Genomic DNA, 13,667 nt, shown 5'->3' with positions numbered 1-13,667 from the left:
CTTCATCGGAACAGCCATGTCATGTTGGCTGGATAAGTTTATTTTTAAACTATTTAACTTTTACTTTGAAATAATTTTAGACTTAAAAGAAAGATGCAAAAATAATGCAAATAAATCTCATATACCCTTCACTCAGATTCTTCAAATATCAACATTTTACCATGTTTGCTTTATCATATTTTCTCTCCACCCTCTTTTCCATTTCTTTCCCTCTACCTGTCCACACATACACATATTTTATGAGCAGTTTGAAAGTAAGTTGCACATACGTTATCCTCTACACCTAAATTCTTCAGTGTATATTTCCTAAAAACATAGACAATCTCATAAAATCACAGTTTGGGGATCAAAATGACAAAATTAATATTGATACAATGCTATCTATCATCTAATTTATTGGACTTCATCAAAATTTTCCAATTGTCCTATAAATGTCCTTCTGGCAAAAGAAAAAGACCACATGTCTTAACATTTAGGCTCTTGAGGCTGATTTCTACATTTGTTTGGTTTTCTCCTCCGTACCCAGGCTAGTAGTCTGTACCCATTGGCATTTGCCTGGCACATTGTCGGCCCTTTTGTGGGTTGAGTGGATAGATTAATAATGGCGACAGGCCAGGGTGAACCTCATGGAAGCAGGCCTCATGCTGGGCCCGACCATGTACCCGCTGGTCAGCCGCTCCGTGCCCTCAGTGGCCCTGTCCGCGTCGGTGCTTCTGCAGTCCCCTTGGGGCTCTCAGGTGGGCGGCAGTAGTCTTCCCTCTTTACTTACGCCCAACGGACAATCCGCGGGGCTAGCTGCCTTGCCTGTGGTCAGAGCAACTCCACGTCCCAGACACAGCACTGCACTCTGCAATCTGCAATCTGCAGAGGCAAAGCTTTGTGGATGAAGAATTGTTAACATAATCGCACTCATTCATTCAACAAATAGTTACTGAGTGTCTACCATGTGTCAGGCGCATTAGGTAGACAGCTTATACTTTGGGGGAAGGCAAAGGGCAAACAATAAATAAATAATAAATAAGTAGTTTGTTATATGGTGTTCAGGGCCATGGGGGGAAATAAAGCAGGGTAAGCTGGGGCTAGAGGGCTGGTATTTGATATGGAGTGGTTTGGGAAGATCTCACTGGTTAAGTAACGTTTCCCCATTTTTGAGTTAAAGTATAGTTTACATCCAGTGAAATTCACCCATTCCAGTGCAGTGCTGTGAACCTTGACGAGCACAGGCGGTCATGTAGCTGCTGCCACAGGAGAAGTCAGTTCCACCTCCTCCAAACATGTCCTCCCGCCTCTGCGTGGCAGCCCCTTCCCCCACCCAGCTCTGGCAAGCACTAATTTATTCTCTGTCCCTGTGGTTTTGCCTTTTCTAAATGTCATGGAAATAGAATTATACAGTACGTAGCCTTTGATTCTGGCCTCTCTTAGCAGAAGAGACACATCATTGATAAGATTCATCCATGTGATGTATCTGTAGTTTGTTTCTTCTTATTGACGAGTAGAATTTCATTGTATAAAGGTACCACAGTTCATCTGTTCTCCAACTGAAGATGTTTGGATAAATTCTGGTTTGGGGCAATTATACATAAAGCCACTGCAAATATTCGCATGCAGGTATTTGTCTACATGTAGATTTTCATTCCACATGGGTGGACAGGTTACATGGCTTTTGAGAACAGACCTGAAGGAATATGAAAACAAGCCATGGAAATAGCTGAGGATATTTTTGCATATTTACCACATTGTTATTTAGCCAAATGACTAGGTTTTCTCTATAAATCTGGTCTGTTTGGGTCATTTTTTTCTTATGTGAGTTGTTTGGCAGTAGGAATGGAGGAGACCATTGGTTAGTTCATTCATTCATTGATCCATTCAACAAAGGTTTTAAAAAGTGAAAGCCAGCAGTCCAGTCTGTGACCCAAAGGAAGCCCGAGACCCTTGGATCCACACCAAAGGCTAATTTTAGTTGGTTTATCTGACATAATTTCCTTTCTGAGTTTCCTGAAAGTTAGGGTGAGAGAATAGTTAGTGAGTGTGGGGCTATCATCATTGAAATGGACATTGGAACCTTAAGCATTTTTGAGTTTTTCTCTCAGTGGAGGCTTCAGGGACCACCTCCAGAGGCCCTGCTGAGAACTGATATCCCTTTGATTGGGAGGTTGTCTGTGTGAGGCCGCAAGATGTCCAGTAGGACATATATGAGTGAGGACTCCATACCAATAAAGGGCCAGTAGACTCGACTGCATCCTGCTAGGATTCAGGAGTCTTGTGAGAAAACAGAACTGACGAAATAACTTGTGAACTTCTTTGTTTCAGGTGATGCAACTGTGAAAAAGAAACCTACCCCCAAGACACCTCCAAAAGCAGGTAGTTGGCCATAGCAACATGTGGGGACGAGGGAGTCATCTGCCATGAGGGATTTGTCTTTTGCCCTGCTAGACGCCCCCCTTCCCTAATTCATGCTCTGCATTATTCAGGCTGAACTTTCCACTGGAGCCTCTGCACACCTTGGTCTCTAGTCTTTTCCACTACCTGGCTTTTCTCCTGCTTCCCCTATAAGTACAGTGTCACACACCACTAGTGACTCTCCTGTCCCTTCTGGAAATTCTTCCTAACCCTCTGTCCCTAAGGAGGTGATCCGCTTGGTGCTGTTTCAGTGCTCTTCTCTGTGCGTCCCTATCATGTGGAGCCTTGTCTGTTTTCTATCAAAAGACATTTGGGACATGAACATGTTGAGCTTCTCAGCCAGGGTGACCTGGAGGTTAAAAGGCAAGGTGCTGTTTAATTAATAATGGAGTTAGGATGTAGATTCAAAAACTTAAGGTAAGACACAAATTGTAGAGCAACCAATACATGGAGAATCATTCCATGGAAATTGTGTGGCCACTATGAGGAAATCAGAATAAAGAGATGAACAACCCGAGCAAGTCCATCAGCTCAGACGTTCTGAAGCAGTGATCACTGACCTCAGTTTTAGAAGGTTCAAGAAGGCAAGAGAGGAACAACAGACCAATGTGGTCAGCAGCGTCAAATGAGATCAGAATGTCTTACTTTCCTACTTGTCCTCTCCAGCCATGCCCCCTCAGATCATTCAGTTTCCTGAGGACCGAAAGGTGCGTGCTGGAGAGTCCGTGGAGCTGCTTGGTAAAGTGACAGGCACCCAGCCCATCACCTGCACCTGGATGAAGTTCCGAAAGCAGGTCAGTAAAAGAGGGGGCAGCCTGAGGACAACCCACACAGCCTCCAGGCTGGACAGGATGTGAAATGCTCAACTGGGAACAGCATCGCCCTTCATCGCAGGGGCCCCGGAATGGGAGAATCCCCACCCTCTCATCACCCAGCCACCACATCTGCATTCTTAACATCACCTTTCCCCTCAAATCTACTAGTAATACCTGCTTTGTAGACTATTTGTATAATTGAGAAAAGTATGAAGGGAGAAATAGAAACCACCCTTGGTTCCTACCTGATTTAGATAGGTCTAGAATTCTCGGTCTAGAATTCTACTCAGACTCATGGAACCACTGACCTAGGAGACCCTGTAAGCCTTCTGTGATTCCATGCCAGCCCAGCGAACCCAGTCTGTGGTAACAGCTTAAACCTACCACATGCTAAAGAGATAAAAGTGCATCTGAGCACTTGAATAGATAAACTGTGCGTTAAGTAGAATTTTGTCTTGCTGGGCCAGAAGTCAAGCTACCATTTGTAATCATAGTCCTATGGGAACATGTCTGAAATTCTGAACAACCAGCTTTTAGAGGCACGTGGAGATCCCATATTGGTGGTGTGTGCCCACAGGCCTGATCAGCAGAGGCCCTGGGACAGTGGGCTGGCACTGGATTGGAAACACTACAGAAGGGGTGAAGATTTCTTCTGAGTCCTCTGTTGCTCTATTTCCATCCATCCAATTTGTCCTAAGGCCCCGAAATGGGAGGCTAGTATCAGGAAGGAAAGGAGGTTCCGTCTCAAAAGATGAAGAAGAGACATTGGCCTTTAGCATCCCAAAGCATGTTAGCGCTGGGCAATGTCTGGGCCCATGTTGTCTAAAATAAGGTGGCATCTCATCCTTTTTCAGAGACATTTAGCCAGTATCAGCTCTGTCTCTTTCTGTGGTGATGGGAGTGTTCTGTATCTGTTATCCAATATGTAGCCACTCATCACATGTGGCTATTAAGCACCTGAACAGTGACTAGTGTAACTGAGGAACTGAATTTTAAGTTTTAACTAATTAAAAGTTATTGTAATAACTTTGTTGAGACACAATTAACACACCATAAAATTCACTCTTTTAAACCCACCCTTTTAAAGTGTTTTTTAGTACAGTCACAAGGTTGTGCAACCATAACAATGATCTAATTTCAGAATATTATCATCAGGCCCCCCAAAAGCCCCAGACCCATTAGCAGTCATTCCTTCCCATCCCCCAAACCCTGGCAACCATTAACCAACTTTCTGCCTCTATGGATTTGCCTATTGTGGGCATTTTATATAAATGAAATCCTATAATATGTTTTCATTTGTGTATGGCTTTTTTCCACTTAGCATAATATTTTCAGGGCTCATTCATGTTGTAGCATGGGTCAGTACTTCATTCTTTTTTATGACCAAATAATATTCCGTTGTTTGAATATACCACATTTGTTTATTCACTCATTAGTTGATGGACATTTGGGTTGTTTCCACTTAACTAAAATTTAAATAGCCACATGTGGCTAGTGACTATAGTTTCAACAGCATAGCAGAAGTCAGAACCCATAGGGCTGGGCTTTATAAGTTAACTTTGCTCAGATGTGTTCTTCCACCATCCCATCCCGGAGTGGTGGAGGGGGACTAGGATGTTCCGGAACTCTGGTGTAGAGCAGCAACTTCAGAGTTCTTTCTCCCCAACTCTGCTCAGTACCCCATGCCTACCTCAGATCTGGGCCCCCAGAAAGGCCTGGCTCTGCATGTAGCAGAGAAGGGGTCTCAGGAGGAAGCCCAGAGTCCAGAGAAGTCCAATCGCACACAGCTCCTGCAGCTGCATCCCTTTGGGAATGGGGCTGGGACTCAGCCCCCCCTCCTTTCATGGCCCACGTCTCCAGCAGCTGCCCACTCTCTGCCCGTAGATCCAGGAGAGCGAACACATCAAGGTGGAGAACAGCGAGGGCGGCAGCAAGCTCACCATCCTTGCCACGTGCCAGGAGCATTGCGGCTGCTACACACTGCTGGTGGAGAACAAGCTGGGCAGCAGGCAGGCCCAGGTCAACCTGACAGTGGTCGGTGAGTCTGGAATGGGTTGGCCTGGAAGTGGGGAGATAGGAAAGGTAGAGAGCACCCAGGCAGGATGCTAGACCTCAGGCCTCATCTCCCAGGGGACCCAGTCCTTCTGACCCATCATCTCTGCCCACAACCTCCCATACTCTCACTTTATTTCCTTCTGCCTGATCTCACACTGTTGCTGTGTTTCATGTGTGTTGAGAGCTCCAGACCCTACACACACACCCTCACTGTGGTTTCCTCTTCCTGTGAATCCCTTGCAGGCTTCTCTTTCTTTCTACCCTTTGGAGACCTTGAGCTACTCCAGGTCTTCTCCTACACCTATAACTCCTTTCCCCTCTCTGGTCTACCACTCTCCGCCCCCCCCCCCCCCCAGCTCAGTCCCATGGAAATTTTCACCTTGAATCAATGCTGCCTTCTGACTTCACTGCTCCAAAACCTGATTTGGGGGGCATTATAGGAAGATCACATCAACCCACAGACTCAGTCAGGATTCTGACAAGATCCAGGCTTGGCCAAGGCATCAGTGCTGGTCAATGCCCTTGCCTATTCTCTGGGGTACCTATTCACCCTGAAGGCCTTGGCCTCTAGCTTCTCTGAGAATTAGGAGGCATCAGGCATGAGCTTGCTCAGCTTCAGGGCCTCACACCTATAGCTATCTCTGTATCTGTCCCCAGACTGACTTCACCATTGACCTGGTGTTTACTGATGTGGTCTTTCTTTTGTTTCCTTGGGTCATGAGTTTTAAATCTAGAAAGCCAGTATACCAGGGATCAGAGAATAGATGTCTCATCTATAACAGATTGGAGGAATGGGGGGATTTTTTCACTCTTTTTGTCTTTGGTGACTTTGGATGCTTATTTCAATAGTTTTTCGTGTGAAGTCAGAAACACTGGGTGAGGGAGTGGGGGCGGGGCAGGGGGCCAGAGATTGGGAGTTCGGTGCAAATGATCCAGTCTGTCTTTACACTAAGACTTGCACCTGCGGTATTGATTTGGCCCCATGTCCTCACCCATTAGCAAGCATTGGTTTCTAGTTTTTCTTGGTGTTCTCTCTCATCTGCCCCTGCTAGGGGAACTTTGGGGTCCACTCCTTTGAACTACTTTTCTGTGACCAGTGTCCCCTACCCCCACTGAGCAAGGTCCACTCAGTGCCACACACTCCCCTCCCCCATCACCATTGCTCAAGCTGCAGTTCTGGCCTTTTATGGTTTAGTTTCTGATTCTCCTCGGCCAGTACTGACAAGGCCATTGGCGTGGCTGCCCGCCAGCTGGCAGGAGCAGCACGTTAAATGCCGTCCTGGGAGGGGAGAGGAATGGAGGGGAACGAGCTTTCTGTCTGCCTCCCCCTCTCAGAGCTAAGAATAGAACTGCTCAATAAAATGAGGACTTGCATTGATGCAAACAGCAAAGCCACGTTCATTCAGAGCCCGTGGATTTAGAATTAGTCCAAAGTAAACCTGGATTTAGCCTACATTTACCTGTGTGTCTCTAATGACATCTGTGTGTTATCTGATCAGGGTTGATTAACTACATGTAAAATGTATGAGATGAGACAGGAATTATTTGGCTTACCCTGGATGGTTTTCAAGCACTTTGGAAGCACCCATTTACAGGCAAGCTAAGTCAGGCTGGTTTAATACAACTTCTGCTTGTCAGCAGTAAACTTCTTATATGTTCTTTAAGTACCACTTCCTTTTCAGATAGTCTGTGACTCCTAATTCACAAATGATAATAAAAAATAGCCTTTCCCTCAGTTAGTTTAAAGGAGTGATGTTTAGCTCTTTTAAAGGCTTGTGGTCATTGTATGTTAAATGGCAGTATGGGGATTTGCGAAGCTCAGAGGGCCTCTCTTCTGCCTGCACCTGTAGCCGCAACCTCTGAGGTATGGGGGTGCCACTCGGGCAGGAGAGAGCAGCCCAACCCACATGAATTCCTTCCTGTAACTTGTCCAGCGAGAGAAAACAGGTCACTTTGCATATCTTTAAAGGAGAAAAACAAAGTAGAAAGAACCCCAAATACCCAATAATCCCCAAATACTATCTGAGCCTGGAACTTGCATGGTTTTTAAGGGCAGGAGATCTCCCTTCATAATGCTCGGCTTGGATTTAAGCAAGTTGTGTCTTGATCTTATTTACCTGATAGCCTAGAAAATAACTGGCCCCTAGATCAAGGGTTCGCAAATTTTTTGTCATCTCCTTTTGGCTCTGCCAAGAGCTAGCTTTGTATTCTTGGTAAGAAAAGTGTGTTAGCCTCCCAGGGGCCAAAGGCCAGGATATCCAGGCAGATGACCCTGGAGCTCCTGCAGTCCCCTGCCTTTCTATGAAAGATGCAAGGGACCTGATGAGGTGCCAGTGAAGGGTGACCTAGGCGGGGTTAGGCACAGCCACAGAGCATCTTCAAACACACAAGCAGGTAGAGCCCATTAGGATGGTTACTCAAGTGAAAATCATTAGCCTTGAGATCCTCCTTTTTCTCAGGAGTGCAAACATTTGCTGAACAGAAAATCTTCGAGCTGCGTGCCATCAGAGACCTGTCCCTTGGATCAGTGTTTCCCATTCTGTTAGTCAGGTCTCCAGGGAGCCATGGGAAAATTCCCAGGAACCCTAGAGCTCTGGGCACTAGAAACTGAGACTGCCTCCTCTTTACCAGGCCATCCCCAGGTCTCCCTCCCAGACCCAGTGTGGCAGTGCCTCTAGAATGGAAGGCAGGCATACAGGTGCTTTGTTCTGAGGGTTCTCATCCCTGAATGGTCGGCCTCTGCATGGGGCTCTGCAGGCTGTAAAAAACAGGAAACATCAGACGCAGCCCAAGGTCCTGAGGGGTTTGGGGCTTCCAATCTCAGACCACTTCAGACATGGGTCTTTTCTGAACTCCTTATTTCAAATTCCTTGAAAGCACTGAAATTTCACTTGGAATTACAGCCGCTCTTCCCAAATTTTGCATCTTCTCTTGTACCGTGAGGGGTGACATACTGGAGGTCTGTCCAGAAGGTATCCAGCCATGTAATATGAAAAATAGGGACATTTATTGAAGAAGATACAAGATGCAAGAAACATTGCACATAGGACAGTGATGCCTCAGTCCCATTCAAAGTAGGCCCCTTGGGACCTCACACATTTCTCTCAGTCGCCAACAGCTGCCCTGTCGTATTTTCCTGAATCTCATCAACGGTCTGAAATCTCTTCCCTTTAAGAGGTGATTTTAGTTTTTGGAAAAGCCAAAAGTTGCAGGGTGCCAAATCTGGGCTGTAGGAGGCTTAAGTCACCTCGGCGATTTGGTACTTTGCCAAAGAACTCTGCACAAGACGTGATACATGAGCAGGCCCATTGTTGTGATGAAGCTGCCAATCATCAGCTGCCCAAAGCTGTGGCCTTCTGAATCATATGAATAGTTTGCAGTGAGGAATTTTCAAGTTAATTGCAAAATTTGATACAGATTTGTTACTCTACTCGCTCAGTCATTTTGAATGCAACAGCCACACAGTAAACATGCTCATTCAGTGGTATCTACCGCCCCTACAGACTAGTACAGTAAAGTTGTCACCCGTGTGCATTCCAGTCCACTCTCCTTGGCTGCCAGGTTACACTGATGTCACAGAAACTGTCCTCCTTACATTAACAATGTCTGGACTTTTCCCGGACAGACCTCATATGCCATATATCAGTTCTCTCTTTCAGCCAAGAGACATCTGTACAGGGTAGAGTACAAATAGTACCTCTTCTGCGGTGTACACTTCTCAAAGTTTTCTCTTCTTGACCAAAGCAGGGGGGAGAAAATCTGTCAGTGGAGGGTGCTGCATTCATTAAACCCACATGACTCTAAATGTGCTCAGTCAGACATTTTCCAGGAAATTTTCTTTGTGGGAAGCAGTATGTCTGTCTTTCATCCCTCTTTAGGCTTTTTACTTTTTTAGCTGAGTCTTGAGAGGACTTGATTCACTTGCCTCTAAGAGAGTTTAGAGTAATAAACATCTTAGCCAACACCAGAAATATTTCTAAAAAGACCAATATATCTTTCAGGACAAACAGTTTTTCTAAGAGAACATATTTAACAACTAGTGAAAGTGATTCTGTCACAGGAGGCCTCCGCAGTGACTGCAGAAAGTGGCTGTGTCACAGTCCCAGAATCACTGCCGGGCGAGGTCCAGGCTTGGGTTGCAGGGGATGGACGGTTTTCAGGCAGCATGTTCCTGGCTGGAACATAGAAGCAGCAGGGCTAGGGGCAGGCAGAGAATGGCTATGTATATGAATATGTGTATGTATATGTTTACACACACACACACGCAAAATGCTTTCTTCCCCCACATGTGCAGGGTCATTCGTAGAAACTCTATGGTTTTCCTGACTTGCTGAGGGGTGGGAGAGTAGAAATCAAGTACTTTACCTAGGTTTGCTTACATGATGCTTGCAAAACCTCTAAAAGGGACATACACATTAGCACCATGTTTCCAAAGAAAAAGACAAACTAGTCTTGGAAATTAAGGAATTCACTAGAGTTCACATAGCTTATAAATTCACATAACATAGAAGTATGGTTTTAATTGTTAGTTGGGGGAACTCTGTCTGCACCTCATAGTGCCTTAGGAGGGGGATGAAGGGTTACTAAATACTGACATCTGTAGCTAAACCAACCACCTGCAGAAATGAAATCTGACAAATAGGAAAATTTTGTTCAAAGCAGCAACTGACAAAATCAGCAAAGCTCAAGAACCTCATTGAAGTATTGGCTGCCATATTTGCCTTGAAGTTGGCAAATGTTACTAGTTCTCAGCATTACTGGTCTGAATGGGAAGGCAACCAGCCAAAGCCACCACTTCCTGGGTCCTCAGCTCATTGTCTGACCCTTAGTCAGGGATGGTTGTGATTTGCTGCTGTGGTTTGCTTTTGAAACTCCTTACCTCGTTCTATACCAGTCCTACAAGGATAAAAGAGGTAGGGTAAGAGTAACTTTCAGTGTGTTACAAAGTCAGAAATAAACTCCTACAATAAATGATGACAGTAATGGCTATTCAACCCAGTCACTTTTCTAAGAACTTCTCATAACCACCTTGTGATCCAAGTGCTATTCTTATCCACATTTTACAGATGAGGAAACCGAGGCACAGTAACAAATAGTGAACGGGGTCAGAGCCGTGTTCAAACCCAGATCCATCTGACTCCAGCGCTTACTGTGCTGCACTGCCTCTCAGCAAGGCTGGACTTCCCCAGCCTCAAAGAAAGTGGAGCCTGACCCCTAGTTATGTCACAGGTCACTGGTGTAGGGCCTGAAGGACACACACACACACACACATTGAACTCTCTCTCAAAACATTTTTGATGGGAAGCAGTCCACGCCTTCTGGGCAGCTTCCTAGATCTGTTTACACTGAGAAATATGTTTATGACTGGGACAAAGTACAGGAAATCATGACTTGTGACTTGTAGACTGGAAAACTAGCCAAAAAAAAAAAAAAGAGAGAGAGAGAGAGTTTTCTCTGAGAAAATAGGTGTTTGCAGGGCTTTCTTATAGGTGGGTTTGCGCCTACGCGTGACTGTGTGGGTGAGGGAACCAAAGCCAGGACCAGGGATGTCAGCCTGAATTCTCTAGGCTTCTCCCCCACGAAAGACCTAATTCAAAAACTTCCTTTCCCTACAGTTCTGAAGAGTTGGATGATGTTGTGCTTCTCTATCCCCAGACAAGCCAGACCCCCCCGCCGGCACTCCTTGCGCCTCTGACATCCGGAGCTCCTCCTTGACCCTGTCCTGGTATGGCTCCTCATACGACGGGGGCAGTGCCGTGCAGTCCTACAGTGTTGAGATCTGGGACTCCATGGACAAGACATGGAAGGAACTCGCCACATGCCGCAGCACCTCATTTTACGTCCAGGACCTGCTGCCTGACCGAGACTATAAGTTCCGCGTGCGTGCAATCAATGTGTACGGAACCAGCGAGCCAAGCCAGGAGTCCGAGCTCACAGCCGTGGGAGAGAAACCTGAGGGTAAGCTGCCTTCTCTTCATCACTGGCTTGAAATAAATATGCGTAAACTACCCTGTGAAGGTAGAAACCTGGACTGGGAGGGGTACAAAGGAACTGGGAAGACATTGATGATGACAGGCAGACTTTGGAATCTGGATTTCCAAGGTTGTGATGCTGATCCATACTTTTAAAAGAAGCACTTAGACCTTTCAAAACCCACTGAACCAGCAATTTTGGCACACTGCCACCAGGGGGTGATGGTGTGTTCATCAGAACCATAGTCTAGAAGGCCAGAGCTCTCTCCTCTTGCACTCCGCTTTGAGTGTCTGCTCGGTGTCAGGTTCTTGGGACACAAAGATAAGACAAGGAGCTTAAAATCTAACTAGGGGGACAGCAGTGCACACAGCTAACTACAGTGAGAAGGGCTATATCCTATTCCAGCAGTATAGGGAAATTGCAATGGGGACACAGCAGAAAGCATGAATAATTTTGCCATGGAGGCTGAGGAAGGCTTTGTAGAGGAGGTCACACTCATGCTGAGTCTTAGAAAAACAAATGGGCTTCTAAGAGACAGGGAAGATAAGAAGAGGCATTTCCCGCAGAGGAAACAGCATGAGCAAAGGTACAAAGGGATGGAAATGCACAGCAATGAGAAGCTTGTATGTGGCCAGGGCAGAGTGTGGGGCAGAAGCAATGCTAAAAGGGAGGTTTAGGTCAAATGGTAAAGTTCATCAAAGATCTTCAGTCCAGGGATAGATAAGATTAGCTCTGTATATGTATATTTTTTATGCAACCTAATATTTATTTCAAGTAGCATACAGACTCTAGCAATAGATAGAGTTGTGTGTTCCTAAGACTTTTAAAATGTCACCTTTTGGGGGGGGGATTAGATTTTTAAAAATTCTTTTACTATGTACAGCATTATAATTTGGCATCTGTATATACTACAGAGTGGTCGCCACTACAAGTCTAGTTTTTTAGAAAGAGAATTAGAGGGAGAGTCATGCTTTGCTACAAAATGCGCTCTGGACTAGCAGCCTTCAGATCCTGGGGGTTTGTTGGAAGTGCAGCTCTCAGCACCCCCACTCCCTTATTCTTTTCTGAACCTTCATCATACACACCCTCCCCCTCCCCAATGATTTGTGTGCATATAAAAGTTGGTCTGGAGGAGGGGGATGTTGGAGTCAGTGAGACACCAGTTGGTTCTCAGTGGTGTAGTCCAGGAGAGGGATGGTGAGGGTATGAACTAAAACCCCAGGATGTAGATTAACCTTTTTTGGTGACTTTTGGGTACAGAGTTGAGGGAAAAAATTAGAAGAGTTTAAGATGACTCCTAGTCCCTGGCTTGGGTAACTGAACACAAATTCAAGAACCATTTAGAAGTTTATCATTGTGATTCATGGTTACTGACATATGTGAAGCACTTGCTATATGCTAACAATATGGTAAGCATTTTACATGAATTATTTCATGCACCCAACTCAGTGAAGCAGGTACTGACATCACCTCCACTTCCCAGGTGGGAAAAAGAGGGTTAGAGGGGTGAAGCTACTCGCCCAAGGTCTTAGATCTTGTAAATAGCAAGCTGAAGCTTAAACTCAAAGCTGACTGACCCAGAGCCTATGCTTCTTTCATTAAACTGATGGAGGAGGTCAAGCTGCCTTCCCAGTGGCTTGGAGGCTAGATAGCAGGGAGCCCAGGAGAGTGGGGAACAGGCAGGCGAGAGTAGGGGTACCAGGAGAGGCAACCAGCTTGCAGTCTGCATATTTGTAGCATATTTCTTCAAGAAGAAGACTCCCTACCTCTCGGAAAAGTGACAGGAAAAAAGGATAACATTGCGATGACAATATGTTCACTAGCTGGAAAGAAAAGCATCAACCAGGACAAACTGGAGAATCCCTGATGAGCCCCACACGGAGGAAGAGGCCACTCGAGATGCGGCGAGGTGGCTGGGACTGCAGCTTCCAGGGCTGCAGGGAGAGTCCATGGGGAAGGGTGGCTGAGGCCTTTTGGCTCTGGACAGGTGGCCTCTCCCTCCTTCCCTGCAGCCAGCTAACCCCTCTCTGTGGTCCTCAGACCCCTCCTGGGGCCCCTCCTGGCTGGGAGCAGACAAAAGGAAATGTTGAAATCGCCTGCAATCCAGAGGAATGGTCCGGGCCACCCAGGGCTTCCAGACTGGAAGATGCTCCCACCCTCAGGCCCACCTGGATTATCAGGGGCAGGAGATGGAGGGCAGAACAGCTGGCCAGCATTAGACCGGAGGGTCAGAGGATAGAGGGCAGGTGGGAGGGTGGGTTAGGAGGGGAGGGTTCCAGGCGAATCCCGCTGTGGACCGCTCAGTCACTGGTTAGTTATAACCTGGCCAGGCCATCTCTTGCTCTTTTAAAATGGCTCTCAGAGAAGTAGGGTGTGCACACGCACATATGCATACAGGACAGGGGGGTGGGACAGGTGGTCATG

General features: G+C 46.3%; 1 protein-coding gene across 3 annotated transcripts in view; it reads left to right on the top strand.

Annotated features, from left to right (window-relative positions):
• MYLK (myosin light chain kinase) overlaps window positions 1-13,667 on the top strand; it is a 264,716-nt gene that overhangs the window by 210,370 nt on the left and 40,679 nt on the right. For all 3 annotated transcript variants that reach the window (XM_045185765.3, XM_045185766.3, XM_024577969.4), the window contains 4 exons: window positions 2,311-2,361; window positions 3,067-3,194; window positions 5,100-5,253; window positions 10,926-11,228. In XM_045185765.3, the coding sequence (XP_045041700.2) occupies window positions 2,311-2,361; window positions 3,067-3,194; window positions 5,100-5,253; window positions 10,926-11,228 (636 nt within the window). The remainder of the gene's footprint in view (window positions 1-2,310; window positions 2,362-3,066; window positions 3,195-5,099; window positions 5,254-10,925; window positions 11,229-13,667) is intronic.

Source organism: Desmodus rotundus, chromosome 2, assembly GCF_022682495.2.
Source record: "Desmodus rotundus isolate HL8 chromosome 2, HLdesRot8A.1, whole genome shotgun sequence".
In the NCBI taxonomy this organism is placed as follows: Eukaryota; Metazoa; Chordata; class Mammalia; order Chiroptera; family Phyllostomidae; genus Desmodus; species Desmodus rotundus.
The sequence above is the reverse complement of the archived record's forward strand: the minus strand, read 5'-3'. Positions and strand labels throughout refer to the sequence as shown.